This window comes from Cuculus canorus, chromosome Z (genome assembly GCF_017976375.1).
Source record: "Cuculus canorus isolate bCucCan1 chromosome Z, bCucCan1.pri, whole genome shotgun sequence".
In the NCBI taxonomy this organism is placed as follows: Eukaryota; Metazoa; Chordata; class Aves; order Cuculiformes; family Cuculidae; genus Cuculus; species Cuculus canorus.
Window position 1 is genome coordinate 62,376,682 of NC_071441.1, and position 21,905 is coordinate 62,398,586.

The 21,905-nt window shown below is 40.8% G+C and overlaps 1 protein-coding gene across 6 annotated transcripts in view; it reads left to right on the forward strand.

Moving 5' to 3' along the window:
* The window catches only part of TNFAIP8 (TNF alpha induced protein 8), a 70,531-nt gene that overhangs the window by 30,225 nt on the left and 18,401 nt on the right, over positions 1-21,905 (forward strand). Inside the window, exon 2 of one of the 6 annotated variants that reach the window (XM_054055115.1) lies at positions 13,426-13,467. The exons of 3 other annotated variants lie outside the window; for them this stretch is intronic. In XM_054055115.1, coding sequence (XP_053911090.1) covers positions 13,452-13,467 — 16 coding nt within the window. In that variant the 5' untranslated portion in view covers positions 13,426-13,451. Of the gene's footprint in view, positions 1-2,702; positions 2,807-13,425; positions 13,468-18,644; positions 18,723-21,905 lie in introns of those variants that run through there. 2 more of the 6 variants (XM_054055114.1, XM_054055120.1) reach the window with 2 other exon arrangements.

Here is a 21,905-nt window from a genome sequence, read left to right on the forward strand (position 1 = left end):
ATTACTGGAGGTTATTCCAGGTATATTCATAGTCCTCTGTGTTTCTGCCTTGAGTGCTGTCAACTGATTTTGAGACTGTAAAGAATCTGAGAATATGGCAGCATGTTCCAGCTATTTCTGTCCTTGTAGAGGGAAGAGATGTGAACACATCTCCTGTCCAAGCAGATCCAGTCACGCTTATTCATAATGTGAGTGCATAGTGTCTCTTAAAGGTATTGGTTACTGGTAACACACACATTTAGGAACATTGCAGAGCTGGATTTGGAAAGCACTATGGTTTGTGAACGGAGTGTGCACGTCTTAGGAATATTTCTGAACTGTGTATCAGGTAGGCAGTTGTTTAATATTGCTGTCTTGTTTTATAATAAAGCTCATACAGACCACAATGGAAGCACAGGCTTTGGGTAGGATGCTGTATATATTCACTGAGGGTTAGCTCTCACAACAAGCTTTTGACCTAAAAATAAATTCTTCAATTTTTGTAATGAAACTGCTCCCCAAAACTTTGTAATTGCTAAAATGCATGTAAAATAGAAATACATGTTTCATTTTCAGGGAATATCAGGTATCACAAATATAGTTAAACAAGAGCCTTGCAAGAACCTTCACAGATGCTAACTGTTGATGATTTTTATCACTACCTGGACTTTACTTTTCATAATGTTGCTAACCTTGTTTTTGATTGGAGGCCTATCAGACACTTTGATCAATAGCAGGTCTCTGGTTCAGTGCAGAAACAGGTACTATTTATTTGTTGTGGGTTAGCAGTTCTGCTCAGATACAGAAGGTATGGTTTGTCTTATTTAGTCAAAATAACATTTATGTCTAGCTTGAGTTTTACTATAAACCACCTGTGAATAATTAACTTCCCTGTACAGCCAGTTTGGGCGTAGGCATTTGTAGTTACCGTATTTTTACCCAATGAAACCAGCACTATATGAAATCAGAAACCTGTTGCTTTGTACCTGAGGGTTTTGCCGTAAGAGATTTGGGGAGGAAGAAGCTGCTAGCTCCTTCGCTGAAGAATTTGAGTACACAGTCAGATATCAGGACCCCTGAAGAGAGCTGGCCAACCTGCGTTTCACAATCTGCAGTAGGCTAGGTCAGGGCTTGCCTGAGCATGAGTAGGAGAAGTTGACATGCATGAGATCCTAGATGCTCTCTGAAGAGAGGCAGTCTACCTTAAATGGGAAGGTAGTGCTTGTTTTGCCGCAGAATTTCTACCCTGAAGCTTTCATCTCTGAAATAGGGCCTTTCGATGCATGAAAGTTGCTGATACATGAATTCAGACTAAATATCAGATGTGGGGGTTTTATATATATATACACACACTGAGGTTAGGAACATCTAAAAGATGATAAAAATCCTTATTTCAAGTCTCATTCAAAGTTGAGGATCTCAAACCCAGTTCAGTTCTGATTTCATTTAAAACCATTTGTGAAAAGCCATAAGTCGCTTTGAGTTGGAGATCAGATAAAATCAGTATAAATCTCTATGGTCTCAAATACATTACTTTCCTTCAGATCTTTGTTGCAGAAATATTATTAATTATGAGTGGTTTCTGGTTTTTGTTCTGAATATTGGCAAGTGAACATATAAAGTTCTACAAAAAATAGTGAAGCTGTATGTAAAGGAAGCAGGTAGCATCAATGTATAGCAGGATTTAAAGGTAAATATTCAAATACCATATTTGAAGGATCTGGAAAAATAAATAGACAATAGGGACCCCACTGTTGCTCTGTGTGCATGCATGCACCGTCAATAAAGGCTCCACAGAAACCTGTGTCACCCAGAGCCATGCAGGGGATGCTGACATGTGCTATATACTTTGTCACTTTAAAACGCAACATTTCACGCTCAGTGTACTGTTTTTAAAAACTAGAAGTATAAGAAAATGCATCCAGTTTGGAACTTTTAAGCCATAGCAGCAGTGTTTGTCAGCAATTAATCATGACAACATAGCAGTTTTGAGTAACAGTTTTTTTTAAAAAACTATATGACAGTGTTTTTCTCTAGACTTTATATTAAGACAGATTTTCTTATTGGTGTTAGATACTTACTAGTGTAGTAGGTTCTTTTTTATTTTTGTTATTTCCCTGTTCACTCATTGTTAAGTGTTTGTGTATCAACTATTTCTGATAAATATTGTAATAAATGCCAGAAACCCACTGTGACAAATAGGAATTTCTGTTTCTTCCTTGCAGTCAGTAATGTCAAACCTCTGTAACTACTGATGAAACGGCCATCCTCGGGTTTTTTGTCATGTCTGTGATTTTTGCAATTAGACTTTCTCTTCTTTATGCTTTAATTTGCTTTGTTTGTCACTGAGAAGCTTCATTCTGGAGTTTCAGGTATCTCTGTGTGGAGACTGCTGTGTTTAAATTCCATACAAATTTTGAAAAGAAATTAGATTATTTGTGCAATGACTATTGAACAGCTGTCTTGAGTTGGTCATAAGCTTGAAGGTCACTCTGCATTTACAGTATAAACTGTGGAGTAAAAGCCACAGCAGATTGTGAAACCAGACTCTCAGGAAATGAGGAAACATGATGGCTTTTGTATTATGTTGTCCAAACACATTCACTGTTTATGGTCAGGTAAGCTTCTGCTGGCTTTTTCCTGATGTTAAAAATAAATTGTGTTATGTAGGTGTTGCAATTACCTGTTTTGGGAAGGCATTACACTAACTTTGGATCAAATATATTTGTAGCCTGGCCTCGTAATGCTACACTTCACCTCTGCTTCTTGCTTCATCGACTAGACTTGCTACTGTTTTCTACCAGCAGTCAGCTGCACTTGAGATCAAGTAAGCCTGTTTGGTCATGAAAGTCCAGTTTGAATGGAACAGCTGTATGAGCTTTCTGCTGAATAGATGAGGGTTTGCTGCTTTCAGTTAATGTGTTCTTTAGTACCATTCTTTTAGTTTCACAGTTAAGACAAGCATGCCATGCCTGGTATTTGATAAAAAATGGGGATATATATTTTCCATTTCACTTACAGAGGTGAAAAACCTGATGGCTTTATACTGGCTTAAAGTATGGATCAAGATGTCAGGGAAAATCTTATCTGTTTAGCTAGCATTGTTAAGAGAAAAGGAAATATTTTAAGTGGTGGCAATTCCTGCTTCATCTTTTTTGTGGGGCATGTGAATGCATTTGTACCTACTTCTACGATGAAATGTTTTTAGGCAACCAGGAAATAGGAAGCGGTAATATAGTATTTGTTTTATTTTATTAAACTTCTGCAGACGTAATAGGCAGGTGTTTCTACCCAATGCTGATTAAGCTAGAATATCCTGATCTGTTTTATTGCATCTCTGTTACTACAAGTTAACTGCATTTTTTAAAAAATGTCTGCTAAGGTTTTAATTGGCATGCAGAAAAAAATAAAAGTGACTAATACTTGGCAAAAAAAAAGATTATGGAGGGTTGGTACCCAGATAATCACAGTTTTACAATGTACCCAGAAACTACTACTGTTATCTAATTTTAAATGAACCATCTTTTCTCCATGATTTGAGTTGCTCTTAATTTTAAAAAGAAAAAATTCTTTTGAATTTTCATAGAATTACTGATACATTATCTTTTCCTGAAAGTAATACAAAGAAAAACATAATGCCTGGGAATGATTTGCAGGCTTAGTGAAGTTTGTGTGTTTCATTGCCTTTCTTGGCTATGATGGGTATTTTAATTGTGCATAATAGTGATATCTGTGACTCCTTGGCATTGGACTTCATATCTCTGCTATACTTCAGATGAGAGGCTATCAGGGCTCACGATGATTGGATTATAGAATCACTAGGTTGGAAGGGACCCACTGGATCATCAAGTGCAACCATTCCTAACACTCCCTAAACCCTTATCCACCCATTCCTTAAACACCTCCAGGGAAGGTGACTCGACCACCTCCCTGGGCAGCCTCTGCCAGTGCCCAATGACACTTTCCGTGAAAAATTTTTTCCTGATGTCCAGGCTGAACCTCCCCTGGCGGAGCTTGAGGCCATTCCCCCTTGTCCTGTCCCCTGTCACTTGCGAGAAGAGGCCAGCTCCCTCCTCTCCACAACCTCCTTTCAGGTAGTTGTAGAGAGCAATAAGGTCTCCCCTCAGCATCCTCTTCTCCAGGCTGAACAACCCCAGCTCTCTCAGCCACTCCTCATAAGACTTGTTCTCCAGCCCCCTCACCAGCTTTGTTGCTCTCCTCTGGACACACTCCAGAGCCTCAACATCCTTCTCGTAGGAAGGGGCCCAGAACCAAACATAGTACTCAAGTTGCAGTCTCACCAGTGCCAAGTACAGAGGGAGAATAACCTCCCTGGATCTGCTGGTCACGCCGTTTCTGATACAAGCCAAGATGCCATTGGCCTTCTTGGCCACCTGGGCACACTGCTGGCTCCTGTTCAGTCGGCTGTCAACCAACACCCCCAGGTCCTTCTCTTCCAGGCAACTTTCTAGCCAGACTTCTCCTAGTCTGTAGCTGCATAGGGTTGTTGTGCCCCAAGTGCAGGACCTGACATTTGGCCCTGTTGAACCTCATGCCATTGTTCTCAGCCCAGCAGTCCAGCCTGTTCAGATCCCTTTGCAGAGCCTCCCTACCCTCCAGCAGATCCACACTTCTACCCAGCTTAATCTGCAAACTTGCTAAGGGTGCACTCGATGCCTTCATCCAGGCCATTGATAAAGACATTGAACAGAGCTGGACCCAGTACTGAGCCCTGAGGAACTCCACTTGTGACTGGCCTCCAGCCAGAGTTAACTCCATTGACCACCACTCTCTGGGCCCGGCCATCCAACCAGTTTTCAACCCAGGAGGGTGTGCGCCTCTCCAGGCCAGAGGCTGACAGTTTCTGAAGCAGAATGCTGTGAGAAACTGTGTCAAGGCTTTACTGAAGTCCAAGAAGACTACATCCACAGCCTTTCCTTCATCCAGTAGTTGAGTCACTTTGTCATAGAAGGTGATCAGATTAGTTTGGCAGGACCTGTCTTTCGTGAACGCGTGTTGACTGGGCCTGATCACCCTGTTCTCTTGCATGTGCTTCATGATAGCACTCAAGACCACCTGTTCCACGACTTTCCCCAGCACTGAGGTCAGACTGACAGGCCTGTAGTTCCCCGGATCCTCCCTGCAACCCTTCTTGTAGATGAACACAACATCAGCCAGCCTCCAGTCCAGTGGAACTTCCCCAGTCAGCCAGGACTGCTGGAAGATGATGGAAAGGGGTTTGGAAAGCACATCCACCAGCTCCTTCAATACTCTTGGGTGGATCCCATCCAGCCCCATAGACTTGTGGGAGTCTAGCTGGGCAAGCAAGTCTCTAACTGCCTCTTCTTGCATCATGGGAGCCTCATTCTGCTCCTCTAACTCCTGGGTTTGTACACAGAGGGAACAATTTTCCTTACTATTAAAGACTGAGGCAAAGAAGGCATTAAGTACCTCAACCTTGTCTTCATCCCCCGTCACTGTTGTTCCTTCTGCATCCAAAAGGGACTGAATATTCTCCCTACTCCTCCTTTTCTTGTTAATGTATTTGTAGAAAGATTTATTATCTTTCACAGACATAGCCAGTTTGATTTCTAGTTGGGCCTTAGCCCTCCTGTTTTTTTTTCCCTGCACGATCTCAGTTCCTCCCTGTAGTCCACCCAAGATGCCTGTCCCTTCTTCCAAAGCTCATAGACATTCCTCTTCTTTTTGGTGCCTCTCAAGATCTCCCTACTTAACCAAGCTGGTTTTTCCCTCTGCCGGCTCCTTTTCCGGAACATGGGAATGTCTTGCTCCTGAGCTGCTAGGATTTCATTTTTCAAGAGCGCCCAGCACTCATGGGCTCTCTTGTCCTTACGGACTGTCTTCCGTGGGACTTTGCTAACCAGCCTTCTGAACAGTCCAAAGTCTGCCCTCTGGAAGTTTAATGTGACTGTTTTGCTCATCCCCTTCTTCATCTCATCTAGAACTGAAAATCCTATAATCTCATGATCGCTTTGTCCCACGAGTCCTCCAACCGTCACATCCCCCATAAGGCCTTCTCTGTTCACAAACAGCAGGTCAGGGAGGGCACCCTCCCTTGTTGGCTCACTCACCAGTTGTGTGAGGAAGTTGTCTTCCACACGCTCCAGTAACCTCCTAGACTGCTTCCTTTCTGCTGTATTGTACTTCCAGCAGATATCCAGAAGACTGAAGTCTCCCATGAGGACAAGAGGTAGCGATCTAGAGACCATTCCCAGCTGTTTATAGAAGAGCTCATCAGCTGCTTCTTCTTGGCTGGGTGGTCTGTTACAGACTCCCATCACAAGTGTGGCCCGCCTCCTCTCCTACCTTTCCTGTCCCACCTGAAGAGTTTATACCCCCCATAGCTGTACTCCAGTTATATGAGTCATCCCACCACGTTTCCGTGATGGCAACAACACCGTAGTCACCTTGCCCTACAACAGCTTCCAACTCCTCTTTGTTATTGCCCATGCTGTGTGCATTGGTGTAAATGCACTTCAGCTGGGCTGATGAACCTTCAGCCCTCATAAAGGGAATAGAGTTCATTCCCAATTGACTGGTCCTTGGAATAACTAACTCCACATTGCCAGTTTCATGCTTACTGTTCCCAGGTATAATCGCCCCCACTTGCTCTGAGGTGGTGTACTGGTGGTCCTCTCCAGCACACCATCTCTCAGTTACTGGAGCCCCACTTCCAGGCTCACTCCCGACTAGCCTGGTCTCGTCCCCCTCCCCCTTCACATCTAGTTTAAAGCTCTATTTAAGAGCCTAGATAGATTTTTAGTAAGGACTTTAATGAGGGCTGGGGCTTATCTTTTCTTTTACACACCAAAATCTGCATTGCTCGTTCAAACTGTTGGTACCTTGCTGAGACCTAGGATCTGTGTCAGCATGACCTTTTCTTTACAGAGGTGACTACAGTGTGAAGAGTGTCCCTAACTCGTATTTATATTCTTGAAATAGGGAATAGCTTCTTCCACGGCATCAGTGGACACAGGAAAAGCAATGAATGTAATAATCTATCAGGACTCCTTTGACATGGTCCCCCACAACATTCTTCTCTTTAAATTGGAGAGATAAGGAACTGATGAGTGGATTGTTTGATGGATAAGGAATGGGTTGGGTGGTTGTATTCAGAGAGTAGTGGTCAACAGCTTGGTGTCCAGATGGAGATTTCATGACAAGCGGTGTCCCTCAGGGGTCTCTACTGGGACCCGTGCTGTTTAATATTTTAATCAGTGATAGAGGCAGTGAGATTGAGTGCACCCTCAGCGAGTTTACAGGTGACACCAAGCTGAGTCGTGCAGTTGACACACCAGAAGGACGGTATGCAAAGAGGGACCTCGACAAGCTGGGGAAGAGGGACTGTGAGAACCTCATGAGATTTTACAAGGCCAAGTGCAAGGAACTACACCTGAGTCGGGTCAGTCTGCAATTTCAATACAGAATAGAGGATGATGTGATTGAGAACAGCCCTGCGGAGAAGGACTTGGAGGTGATGATTGATGAGAAGCTCGACATGAGCTAGCCCTGTGCACTCGCAACCCAGAAGGCCAATCGTATCCTGGGCTGCATCAAAAGGAGTGTGGCCAGCAGGTCGAGGGAGGTGATTCTGCCCTTCTACTCCACTCTGATGAGACCCCACCTGGAGACCTGTGTCCAGTTCTGGAATCCTCAACATAAGAAGGATATGGAACTGTTGGAACAGGTCCAGAGGAGGGTTACAAAGATGATGCAAGGGCTGGAGCACCTCCCATACGAGGTCAGGCTGAGAGAGTTGGGCTTCTTCAGCCTGGTGAAGAAAAGGCTCAGAGGAGACCTTACAGCGACCTGCCAGTACCTGAAGGGGGCTCCAGGAAATCTGGGGAGAAACTGTTTACAAGGGCATATAGTGATGGGATGAGGCAGAGATGACTTTAAATTGGAAGAGGGAAGATTTAGACTAGACATGAGGAAGGCATTTTTCATGATGAGAGTGGTGAGGCGCTGGCACAGGCTGCCCAGGGAAGTCATGGATGCCCTGTGCGTGGAGGTGTTCGGGGCCAGACTTGATGTGGCCTTTAACAGCCTGGTCTGGTGGGAGGTGTCCCCACTGATGGCAGGGGGGTGGGAATGGGATGACCTTTAAGGTCCCTTCCAAGCCAAACACAGGATTCTGTGATTCTGTTCTATGACCTGCTCTAGTCCAGACCTGTCTTTTATCCACTGTCCGCCCAATATATCCACTGCATCTACATGTGAAACAATCCTGGATGTCTGGTGAGAGGAGAGGGTGCCTCTGACTTTGGAGCTGGGAAGCTGTGTTACAGATATCTCAAAACCTCCCCTCCAGGGGCAATAAAAAAAGGTTTCATTATCCCATCTCTGGAAAGGTGGAAAGGCAATGTCAGGATAGGAAAGGGGAAAACATACAGGCAGAGCAGGGCTGAACCAAGTCATGGCCGGCAGAAGTGGTGGGCAAGGGATGAGCACCATGAGTAGCACAGTTGTATCTGTACCTTGAAATGATACTCAAAATTTTAATATGGTTTTAAATTCACACAGCCAAGATGTTGCCTTTATATCATCTGTTATATTGCAATCTTAGTGCTAGTGTCCTCCAGGAAGATTTAAATGTTTCTTTCTTTCTTTTATCTGGGATCTGCATTGGAAAAAGTAATAGGCATTTTCTGCTGCTGCCTGATGTGTTTGCCGGCCGATTTCTGATTTGTGTGATAAAACTTTAGTTCTTCAGGTTTTCTTTCCAACACATACAGAAAAAATTCAGTGTCAACATTTTTGTGTGGACTGCAGTACGAAATGTTAACGCAAGACTGTATGTGAAGCTGCTTGACTTTTTCTCCTGCCCTTTGCTGCTGGTCCTGCTCTGTTCCCTGCACTGGAACAAAGTGAAATCTTTCAGACCTGTTTGATTTTTTTTTTTTTTCTCTCAGGTTGCTGTTGCCACCTTGTGGCATTGGCCAAACCCAGCAACTAATGCTCCCCGACCTTTGTCAGTTGCTGACAGATGCCAGGAGTGAGAAGGATGGGATGGATATGGGATGCATGAGGTGGATGTGGGACACAGGGACACATGGGTGGGTCTCATCTGAGGCTTCACCTCTGTGCAACGCTCAAAAGCCTGTTATGTGGGATTTCTGATAAAAGTGCCCCATTGCTTATGCGTCAACAGTCAGAGTCATTGATAGTCTTTTTTTTTTTTTTTTTTCTTGCTCATTTATTTTCTAAACTGGGCAAAGATACTAACTGTAGTTCATACTGAGCCTCAGCTTTTGGAAACACACTGTAAAGTTCACAGCCTTTAGAAAGAATTGCAGTAACACAGCCCTGACAGACCCACTGCCTGAGGAGTAAATCATCTTAAGCATATGCCGTAATTCATCTTTCCACAAACAAGATGTTGAACAAAAAGACTAGGAATTTTTGTTCAGATCTTGTTATCCACATATCTTATTTTTTTTGAAGCTGAATACTTGAAATAGTTTATGAAAGTCTTGCAATATCCCTGTGAAGTGGTATTCAGTTTGGCCTAACCCCAGAGTACAAACTCTGTTGTTATTGTTGCTAAAGCATTTAAAGTGCTGAAGTATGAATTTCCTGTGAAGCAGATAAAATACTTGAAAGGTTAGATATGTTTCTACTAAATAAACTCATTTGTGCTTCAGCAAAAATTCTACATTTTTTTAATTGAAACTCACAGCAATCAATAAAAATTAAATTTTTTAATATAATGCCAAAATATTAAACAGAGTTTACACTTGCAGTTTGCCTACAGTGTGCACTACCATAAGCCTGCTTATTGAAGGGGAAAATGAGCAAGGTATTTTTATTTCACTTGTTGTATTAGAAATCATCCAAGTCTTTCTTTTGTCAGAGAAATACTTTTAGCTGCAGTTTGTTTATTAGATAAAGAAAAAAAAAGAAAAAAAAAGAAAAAAAACACAAAAAAGAAAAAGGATCAGAGACGTATTTTAGGTTAAAGTTCTACTAAGAAAAAAAATAAAAAAAGAAAAAAATTAAAGGTTAGCTGGGATTTTCATTAAGTGGACACCACATGCCTATGTTGGCATGATAAGTGGAAAAGAGGAAGAGGAAGATGGTACTGCTCTGATAGACAGTCGCTCTCAGTTGAACCAGCCTAAAGTGCTGATCTTCCAAGCATGCTTTGGTTATGAAGATGTTACCACAGGCCAGAGGAAGCAAATGCTGAAAAACTTCTCTCTAAGGCTGCTATAAATGATGAGTTCTTTTGTGTGGGTAGTGGGAGCTGACTTTTCAGCATGTGTTCAGCGTAGCATTAGTTAATATTTTGCCAAAAGAAATCCAGTTCTAGCAAGTGCTTTTGCAGATTCTTAATATGGCTTCAGTCTAAGCTTTGGGCAAATAATAAACAGATTTAAAACTGTTTTGGGACTTGCAGAAATCAATATGGTTCTTTGAATGAACACCACATAATTAGCTACATCTGGCTTATGAATGTAAGCTGTAGCTAAAGTGAATTTTTAAAGAGCAAACTCTGTGTAGGTTTAATATCCGTTTAAATCCCTCTTTCAATGTCTTTTAATTACTTTTGAAGTAAAAGTAGATTATTCTAATACTTTAGAATATTTTATTCTAATACTTTAGGTATATTTTAGCTTTTTTTTATTTGAAGTTTTATCTAGATGAGATTGTATATGATATGCAAGTGGTGTCTTGACCATTTGCATGATTAATGGCTTTGGTATCTAAAAGAAAAAGGGCATAGTTTGATTGCTACGCATTACCAAAACACTTGGATCATTTGCTTGGGCCTGGAACACAGCCCTTGAAAACTGAGACACGTGCTTTCTCATGTACACTGCTTTTACATGAACAAATCCTTTCCTATTTTAAGCTAATACTAATTTTTTCTTCTGTCAGCATAACTGCTATACCTTTAAAAAAAAAAGAAAAACGTACCTTATTAGCTATACACTTCAGTAGTACTGTTTGAAACATATGCTGTATTTAACACTAGTTCAGGCGCTTTGTTTTCAAGCTCTTTTTGACTTTTGGCTATGTGGTATTTGATTTTCTGGTTTTAATTAAAATATCGCTTTCCAATTCAGATTGTTCCAGCACTGTATTTTGATGTGTAAGTATCTGGCAAAATCTCTTTTCTTACCTCTTGCTGAGAGTGGGTCTGGTGTATCTCTTCTCATGGCATGTGGTGATGCTATCAGTCTCTGTGTAGCACATTGAGTCCCTGCTTATCTGCAAAATTTATGATGCTTTTGTGTGATTTCTATTTCTGATGCAGAGATTTTCAGGTTTATGTTTTTGGTGTTCTGCCCCTCAGATTTCTTCTTGAACCTTTCTTTTGCTATTGCAAAAGCTGCAATGTCATATAATACAACAATTTTGTAAGAATTTTATTATAAACTACAGCTGGAAAGCTTATTTTTCTAGTTGATTAACGCAGATCTGCTGTATTCCTTACCAAACTGGAGGACTGCACTTTCCTGCCTCTGTTTGTGCAGGTCTCTTCATCACTGTCTTGTTCTTTTCCATGCTGCTTTTTGCTTGGTATAGCTATCTTGGCAGTAGCAATCTGTGTGTGCTCCTTTTAAAGGAAAAATTAAAATAATGAGTGAAAGTCTTGGTATCTGGAGTAACAGTGCTATAAGCCTGTGTTGGTACGTGTTACAGTCATTAATACAAGGCTCTCAAAAGACTGATAGCCTTGACTATCTGTCTTTGGCAGTAGTCCTCTATTTCTGTCATGTCCTCTATGAACTCCTGAACGTTCAGCAACCATTATTGATTATAACTAATTGCTGGATAGCAACGAAGTCATTGCATGTTATTTGGCATGTTTGCTCTTGAGTGATATTTTTACTCTTTCTCCTGCACTGAAACTTTGTCTTCAGTAACTGGTAAATGCTGGATAAATAAGCACCTCTCAGTGCATGGTATCTATGTGTCTAAAATAAAGACATTGTTATTATAAGTGGGTTTGTGCAACATGATGCCTGTCAGAATTCGCATGTCAGAAGTCATAGCATTGTTCTGTATGTGAATTTGCAAAGTTGTTTTGAAAGAAAAAAGGCAAGCCAGTGAGACCCATTCTGGGCTGAGAACAGTCTTGTAGCCTGGCAGCGGGTGCTTAAGTGTCGAATGATTCTTATCTTGGGACCAAAGAGTGGAGATCAGTCTAAAGCAGCATCTAAGTCCTGTGCTGAGGCTATGCTGTGGATGAAAGCTCTGACAGTTAGTGGCTGATGCAGACAAAGCTTATGAAGAAAGCTGCATTTTGCGGCAAAGTGAAGAGGTTTCCTCACCTCTTAACCACAGAGCTTTTGGGTAGAGGCAGTGGCAGCTTAAAAACAGTTGTTGTCACTACTTGGAAACTAACAATCTCAGCATGTTTGTAACAGGGACATAGCTTAGGAAGATGTATGCTGCACAGTAATCTTGACAGTTTGCAAGGTAATTACTGTTATGTTGCCTTCTTGGTCTGTTAGCAATGAAAATATAAAGACATGATTGTGAGTGTCGTGTAGATGGACACTGTAAATTGTACAGATGAGACTGATAGGACTTCCAAATTTCATAGCGAAGTTATACCTAATATTAAGCAGGTTCAACTTTATGCAGCCTTTTATGCATATTCACTCCTACACTCTATGTATTTTCTGTCTGGGGCAAAAGAACTCAGAAAAGGACCCTCTGTAAGGCAAGATTTACTTAAACTTCCATCCATATGGAAACCAGGTTCTGTCCATTACGTGCTGCTTCTTCCTATCCTTAACTTGGTGGGCTCATTTTGAACCCTTTTGTTGCCCCACACTGCTGCTTATTCTGCCAGTTCGCTATCAGAAAGGAGGTCTTTAGACATACTTTTGTACAGCTTCCTCTAGGGTGAATCCCTGAGTTTTGCTTACTTTGACTGAAGGCCACACCAGCAGTGTGCTGTGGGTTTGAACAACACTAGAGTTGCCGTATATTGCTCTTGCTGTTTGGAAATGAAAGAACAGATACGTCTCAGTAAACCAGTAACAGGATGGAGAATGGATGCTGAATAAGGGGGTGTAGAAACAGGTGACAAGGACAGCATAGGGGAGGGAGGAGAATAGGATGGAACTGCTGGATGCCATGCATGGTGCAGAAGCTGTTGAGAGATCACCTCATCCCTCGTGGCTGGACTTCTTGCAATTCGTTAACCACATCGTAGAAACATACTCCAGAGTATCATTCGTGTATCTGCCCAATAGATGAAAGCTTTGCAAGTATTTCAACAAGTGCCACAAGCATTATCTGTCATCTGAATTGGTCTGCAATCTGCTGTGCAAAGGGGAAAAAACAAGTTAGCGATAAGAAGAATAGCGAGCAGTGCTGAACAGGCCAAAACCAGGAGTATCTGTATTTTTCAGATCTGACTTATACATCAACCTGCTAATGATTTGGTTTGATTTGTTTCTCTAGCTTTCAGTCTTCTGGATTTTCCTAAGATGAAACCGTTACCTGGTAGGTGATTTATGCAAATTGCTTTAAAATGCTGCATTATAGATAACTGAGATGTTAGAGTTGTACTATGATACGAAAACAGTGAATGCTCAATGCTGAATACAGCATTTCTGATGTCAATTGAAAGCTAAGCACTGTTTAGATTATCTTGATTTATGGTAGAAGACGATAAATAGAAATCAGGAATAAAATTTGATCAGGAATAAAATCTGGCTACAGCAACAACAGATAGATTATTCTACCTATTCTTTTAGTTACAGAACTGTATAAACAGTGTTATTAAAATCACATAGCTAATCAAAACTCCTCTTTTTACTGTAAAACAATATTAAACCCCAAATTAAGAAACTGCATAGGAGTTGGAATGTAGTTTTGCTGCGGTGACACTACACACAGCGCATATTGCACTCTCTTTTGCAGTAATAGAAGTAAGACAACTGCAGATGGTGTTGCTTTACCTCTGGCTTAGGAAATTACTTTAAAATAGCTTCTTGACTTGCTAATTTGAATGTCTGTGTGCAATTGTTTAAGTGCATGACTGAAAGCAGAACAACTTAGATATAATGCAAGAAAACAGAAGTTTTACTTTTTCTGTGACTTTGTGCCCCTGACTCCACACCTTTTCCTCTCCCTACGCACCTTTGTGCACATGAGTGTCTCTGTCTGGCAGCAACAGAAGGTACAGACAGCTGGTCAGAGCTGCACTGTTTGGCACCTGGGAGGATGCCTGGCAGGTGAATCTCTGCACCCCAGGAGATGGACAGTGCTGGAGAAGGCAACAGATCCCTGCTTTGTACTGCAGGATCTCACGGCTCTGTAGAGATGCTAAAGAGCTCATCCACCCATCTAAACTGATAGGGAAGGGCTAGAAAACAAAAACATCTCCTGTTTTATAAACCTATGGGTCTGGAAACGCAATGCAATTATGATCTTCCTGCCTGAAAGAAAGGTTGTAGTGCTATCAGAAGAGTTGCAGAAAAGGACCAATGAAGAAAGTCAAGGCTATGCTTCTGTGTTACCTTTGATTGTTTATTCAATTAGTAACTTCTATAAAAAGATTTTTCTGGTAAAACCTACAAGTTAGCAGGGCATCACTTATAAAAGAGGTAGCTACAATTAATTTCTTAATGATATTTCACTGTCCTTTCCAGGCTTTTGAATTTTAACATTTTGCCCTCTTTTTATTCTGTGAACTATTATCTTGTATCTTTTTTTCTAGGATGCTATATAAGTGTCATGTTGCCCTTCTGACAGGGCAACATGTTTGAAGATTCCATAAACATGTGCAGACCAGATCTGCTGTATTGATTTCTTTGTGGGAGATCTTGGATTGAACTATAACGATTTGCATCTTGTTCCCTTTCAAAATATTAGTTTGAGAAAAACTCATATATTTGAGAGTTGTTGAAATATGTTTACAATGATGAATGTATCACATTATTTCTCATTACAGTTTGCAAATGATCTATCTGTAGAAATAAGACATGTGAATGCTTCAGGACAGTGTCCAAAATCTTCCTTGTCCTGTGTGAAAACTTGTATTATCTGCCTGTAATACACACCCATTGGAGAGTTCAGAGTAAAAAATTTATGTATCAGAAATAGGTATGATTTGTTTGGGCTACAAAGATGGCATAAGCTTTTCTTTTATTACTGTGTGAATACTAAATGGCAAAATTTACATAATCCCTAGGTTATACACTCAAGTATAGTATCTTTGAGTTTACTCCACGCAAACAGCTGGTTGAAAAGCTTTATTTGTAGCAGTACTGTGAAAGCTAGTACTTTAACTACATGGTCTTGCATGTGACAGTGTAATACAACACTTCTACTTTCTCATCACTGATCCATCCTTGCTACGTCATGGGAAAGAAAATCTCTACCACATGGATATTGGCATAGCATAAAGAGGGGGGTGTACAAGAAAGCTGGGGAGGGGCTTTTTACAAAGGCATGTAGTGGTAGGACGAGGGGCAATGGCTATAAATTGGAGACAAGAAAATTTAGGCCAGACATAAGGAGGAAGTTCTTCCCCGTGAGAGTGGTGAGGCACTGGCACAGGTTGCCCAGTGAAGTTGTGGCTGCTCCATCCCTGGAGGTGTTCAAGGCCAGGTTGCATGGGGACTTGGGCAGCCTGGTCTGGTGGGAGGTGACCCTAACCATGGCAGGGGAGTTGGAATTAGGTGATCTTTAACGTCCCTTCAACTCAAACCATTCTATGAGTCTGTGATTCATACCTGCAGTTTTGAGTGTTATGATCTTTCAGGGTACTTGCACGCTTCTTTTGTCTCACAGCTGGGAGTAGGATGGGAAACCCAGATTTCCTCAGCCACACATCAGAGTTCTGTCATGTGGCTTCAAATAACTCGATGCACTTACAGCCGGCAAAAGATAAGGAGTTTAAGTGGAAGGAGAAAGTGATTGGTAGCTATTGTCTGTAGTGAGGAGTTGAAGTTGGGCATAAGCCACATCTTTATTGTTGAGAGGTTTGCAATCCATTGAACATGACAGTCTGGAGGAGAAGAAGTTATCACAGATAACTTTAATTCCATTAATCAAACACTGGGAGATTGTTTTCTAATAAAAAAAACATGAATATATAATGTCTGAAGTATTACATTACCACTTCCTTCTTTAGAACTGTTTTGGGGCTGTGCAGGGTTTAGCAAGATTTATTCTTGCTTCCATGGCAGCTGCCTCCTCTTGAAATTTTTCTGATACTTTTCATGTAGTAGTTGAGCTTCCTGTTTTTTTAAATGAACCAAAAAACTACAGTCTTTTATGACATTTCAGTATTGAGCTTCAGAATCTTCTGGGCAGTAATTTTAGCACCAATTTTTGGCTTCTGATATAGTTATTGTTTAGTTTAAATATTTATAAAAGATGTAACGTGATTTGCCACCTGTGTATCTAATAAGAAAACTCTTCTGTAAACAGTTGTCTCAGAGGCACAAAACATGAGCAGGTTTTTGAGCTGGGCTGGGGATGTGCTGACAAAGCTACACATCCTCTTACAATACCCTGCACATGGCTGTAGTAAGCCAAGGCCTGGCTATGGCCTTTTCTTTGTATGGTAAGCCCTGCCTTATTGTTAGCAGAAATGGGAACAATTTACAAATGATGAGCTAAAAAACCAAACCAAACAAAACAAAACAATAACTTATCTTTCTGTAAAATCATAAGTTTTTGTTTCAGCAGAGAGATTGTAAGGGACCACACTTCACTCTACCCCCTTGTCTTACCCAGGCTCCTGGATTTCAGACTTCTAGCCACTGAAACTTAGAATGTTAACCTATTTTTGAGTGCCTGTGGCACACAAAAGGTTTAATTTTCCACTGGGAATTCTGTTCTCCCCTCTGAGACAGCATCTGTTCAAGTGTGTGGTGGGCTTAAAGCCCTTCATTTTAGGAAGATGCTATTTTTTTTCCCCTTAAGAGAATCTACCCTATGAAATTTAGCTATGTGTATAAAATCTGTTTTTAGAGGTTTTTGTCATTCTTTTTTTTTTTTTGTTCTTCCTTCTTCTCCATATCACATTCACAGTTCACAACTAAAGACATTTTTCAAGCTTCCAGGCTGTTAACTCATCATGGGATCCAAGCATCAGTCTGAATGCTTCGATAACTATCTTTTCTCTGGAGGTGAGGTAGTTTCATCCCTTACCTTAGACAGGTAGCTGTTGGAATGCCCTCAAAAGACCTATGGAGCTGTGCCTATTGAAAAATAAAAAATGGCTAGTTTAACCAAGAATTTTTAACTAAAATAAGCTTTGCTTTTCTTAATCATGAGAGAAGTGCACAGCAAAAGATAGCCCTCATCATTAATAAAATGACTCAAAACAGGACAAAATTTGCTCGCGTTATAAAGCATTATTTACCCGGCCTGCAGAGCAACTTTACAATGGCTGAAGAATTCATATTGCCTTTCCTGACTGTACCTTTTACTTAAAGGACCATTCTATCTACTTATAGTCTTCTCATAAACTCTGATGAATACAGCTGAATGTTACAATGTGAAATGCTTCCCTTTTTTTGATGTACCTCAGTTTTGTGCAGCTGACAGCTTTGGCACTTTTGAAATATGCTTATTTCTACTTGACTTCAGTAACGCGCTTGCTAAGTGTTAATAGCATTACTTCCACGAAGACCTTGACAACCCTTCCGGCACAATCACTTAAAGTTGTGATGGGGAGGTAGGTGGGAATTTGATTGCACGTCAGACCTAGCAGCGCCGTCAGAACTTCTCCTGAGAGATCACGCCTCTCCTTTTGTCTGAGCAGTCACGTTTCCACTGAGGTTTTGTCCTGTTCACTGTACTAAAAATGTGTTAAATGAATAAGTAGGAAAACGTAGTTCCTGCTGGCTGTGATTTTATTGGAGGCTGTGCAAATCAGCAAATAGACTTTCAAATAAGTCCCCCCAATTTTGCTCTGACGACATGTTCTCTTGCTGTGTTGTAAAACATTATGTCGTAGTTAAAAATGAGGATGCAGAGGGCTGCAGCAGGAAGAAATCAGGTAGTTTTTTCCAGAAGGAAAGGAGATTTGTGCCTTCCAGGGTAGACAGCACCATGACCTGAGCATAAGTGAAAGAAAAAATAATTATTTGGCTTAAACTACCTGAAAGAAAGCTGCTGCTTCTCATCTCTTAAGCACGTATTTAGTCATCCTGTATGAGTCAGTGTAATTACGGAGACTACAGAACTAATTCCAGATAGTAACCAGTGTTGAAATGTACAATTTAGGCCTAAAAAATAATTTATTTAACTTAGATTTTTCTGCAAGTTAAGAGATCCCCAATCTGATTGTCAGTTCCCACAATCAGACATTGCTCCACTCTCAGGGCTTTTTTTGGTCTCCCCTGCTTGCTTTCTCATACCACGTTGGCAAGCTGCAACAAGTGAAACTCCACCCTTCCTACAGACTGGGGAGAATAAAATGCATAAACGGTGACTGCTGGCGAGTAAAATGAGGGTTTCTGTGAAGGTGCTGGTTTTCCAGACAGTCGCTAGTGTGCAGCTGAGAAAGGGGCGGGATCCTTTTCAAGTAGCTTAGTTGTGATTTGCTGATTTCATAGACTTTTCCCCTTAAAATCCCAACCCTCTTTCTGTTGGTTTGGGTTTTTTTTCCTCCCTTTTTTTTTTCCCCTCTGAGAACTTGACTTGCGGCTCCTTCTCAGCACGCAGGTCAGCTGTAATCTGGTCCCCAGTGCCTCACGCTGATACCATGAGTTCGGAGGCTGATGACCCCAAGGAAGGTATGGTTTTTAACTGTTTTCACGCGAGAGGAAAGTTGCACGCTCGTGTCGCCAGCACTGCTTTTATGCGCATGGAGGAGAGTTTTTGCTTGCTTTAGCTTTTGGGTGTTCAAAGGGGAGGCAAAACTGTCCTGCTGATTTCACTGAAATGACCGAAGTGCCGGCACCCAGGGATATGCATCTGTCCCAGCAGTGGTAATTTACTTGTGTGTGTAACACTAATAAGTGGGAGAAAGGGTGTTTCAAAACACTGGTGGTAGAATATCGAAAGAGGAAGATTTATTTAGTTTGGAAGTGCTGTATTTTTCGGCAAAAGAGGAAGTTGCATGAGGGAGAAGAGAAAGGCCATAATTTTGGGAATAAGTTTGATGCCTCTTACTTCCCTGTCCGAATGAGCATGCCTGCCTGCGTGTGCCTGCGTGTGTGTGTGTGTGTGTGTGTGTGTGTTAAAGCCGAGAGGAGTGTGCCAGAGCTACAGGGCTTCATTTACGGCTTCTAGAGTGAAAGGTGTGGAGGAGCTGCAAGTGCTCCAACAAAAATACAATTATTCACTAGTGTTGATTGGGAGGGAGTGCAAGCCAGAGCAGGACAGTAGGGAGCAAGCGGGGGAGGCGGAGGGCAATTTCCTGAAAGTGCCTATGTACAAAAGAGCATTTATGCAGAAGAGGGAACAGGGCAGCAGTGGGGTTATGCACTGGATTTCTTAGAACTGAATTGGTGTTCCATGGTTACAAGTAGTCCTTAGGGAGACTCAAACTTACAGAGATCCAGTATGACTAAGAAAAATAATGAAAACCCCAACAAATAAGCAAGCAGTAAGGCAACCGAAGTGTTTTGTATTTGGTGAAAACAAGAAGTTTTCAGAATATTTCAGATGGTTTTCCCCTCACACTCTGTGCAACTTCCCCTACTTGAAGAATAACATTACCAGGGACACCTATTTGCTTGCTTGCGTAAGAGTATATTGTTTTGCAGAAAAGTCAGCTTGGACTGAATAAAACTTAATGCTAATAATGCAGATAAGAACCTGGTCAGTATTGAACATGATAGCCTGTGTTTTGATAAAAATTATAACAATATTCTCTCTTTTCTTTTACTTCTTTCTTCTCATCAAATAAGCAGATGAACTAGAAGACAGTTTTTCTTCTTTTTTTTTTTTTAAAAAAAAAGAAGATTCTGTAGGACAGATTTATTCAAAAGCAGAACTGAAAGAAATATTTCTCTATAGGAACTGCTCAAAAAAGAGAATATGTTAATAAGAATACGGCAATATGAATATTCTCCCTCAGTTACACAGCAGGAGAGATCAGCATGCATGCCATAGCATGAAGGTTCCTCTGGTTTACATACAGGAAGCTCCAGACAGTTTTACCAAGTTGGCTGTATTTGAAATGTACATTTTTCTTGTTTAGAGAAGGTTGTTACCACCTTCAGTGACTCAGATTCGTAAAATACTCTGAAAATATTTTTTTCCTTTCTATGCAATTCGTTTGAAACACCAAGATCTTCTAGCTGAAAAAAGCATTTGGAGCAGGTGGCTGAGACAGGAAAGAAAGGGTAGATTTTTGGTTATTTTTAGCTGAGAAAATATTTGGGTTTTGATAGCCTGTGATTTTAGTAGGTTAGAATGGAAAATAAAAACAGTAGCTCTTGTGGTAAGATGATTTACAGATATCACTGAGAAGGTTTTTCAGTCAGTCTGTAAATGTATTTGCAGTTATATACACTCCCACCTGCAACAGAATAATTTAGAAGGCATATGAGAAAATGGGGTTTATTATGTATGTGAATAAAGACTAGGATTAACAGGTCAATAAGTAGAACTGGAGCTTTTACACTGCTTTACCTTGTCTGATTGAACATAGCATGAAAGATCACTGATCAAAATACTGAAAAAAACAGACAAATACCTGTGGATTTGAAGTGGCACAGTGTACCTGCCATAAAATAGGCATTCAGAATCTTTAAACTAACAGTGTTTCATCAAGAAACTATGTTTTTGCATTAAAAAAAAATAAAGCATCACAAATTCAAACTGAATTTGGGGCTCTAGCTTTTTGATATTGAGGATATATAATCTTTTAAGTGATTTACGGCAGGCGAGGGTCGTTGATTTTTCCTTTAGGTGCAAGTCTGAACATCATCCTCTGACTTAGCCACAAATTAAGAGTCCCGCCCTGGGAATTAGTAGAGATAAACTAAAGATCTGTGACTGATTACGGAGGGGGTAGAGAGTAGGAGACTACATTTAGACAACTATAAAATAGTTATTTTATCAAATTTTGTACATTTCAAGGCCAGAGCTAGCATTGAAAGTACAGTGGTTAATATGCTACATGCTATAAAGTGAAAGAGGGAGAAAGGTACAGGAAAAAATGTTATTTTACTGTTTGTAAGCAAAGGCAGAATTTTCTGTTTTCCTTAAAGCAGAGATGCTCAGGTGACCAGAGAAGCATCACTGGTCAGGAGCTATTAAAGGGCTATATGATGGGCTCTGAAATCCAGTTGCAGCTTCCAGGCACGTCTCTCAGACCATATGTTGGAAGATAAGCCTGAATGAAAAAGAAGGAGGGTTGAGGGCATAGTAACGGCATCAAACATAGTGTGTGTTTGGGCAATGATCTGATGCTGAAGTGAGCAATACTTCACTTCCAGTTACTTCATACAAGTGAATCAAAGTATTTGGAGAACCTTAGGATTTCTATAAAAGTGGATTTTAATAGGTTAAAGTGTATTTTTTTTTTAAACCTGCATAACACAATCAAAGACAATAGGTTTAACTACTGTATAAATGAACTATACTCGTTGTTACAGCAAAACGCCAAATCAAGGTCAGTTTTGCATGGGGAGCTCCTGAGGATTTTAATTTTTTAATGATTTGAATAAAAGTAGAGCTTTGACCTCAAGTCAGAGCTCTTTTTTTTAGCAGAAACTGAGAGTAAAAGGATACTGTTAGAAGACAATAATTACTTCACTGTATTTTGTACTGTATGTGGTGTATGCAGCAATGTATCTGGGCTTTACAGCTTCTGCCTTTGATCTCTGCATGGTCCCTATTAGAATGGCAGCATGAAACAGTTTTGTTTCTCCCTTCATGCTGCTTAGTAACATTTGAACAATCTTTGTATTCATCTGTATAGCACAGTGCCGTGGTAAATATGCGAGTGTGCATGTGTGTGTTGG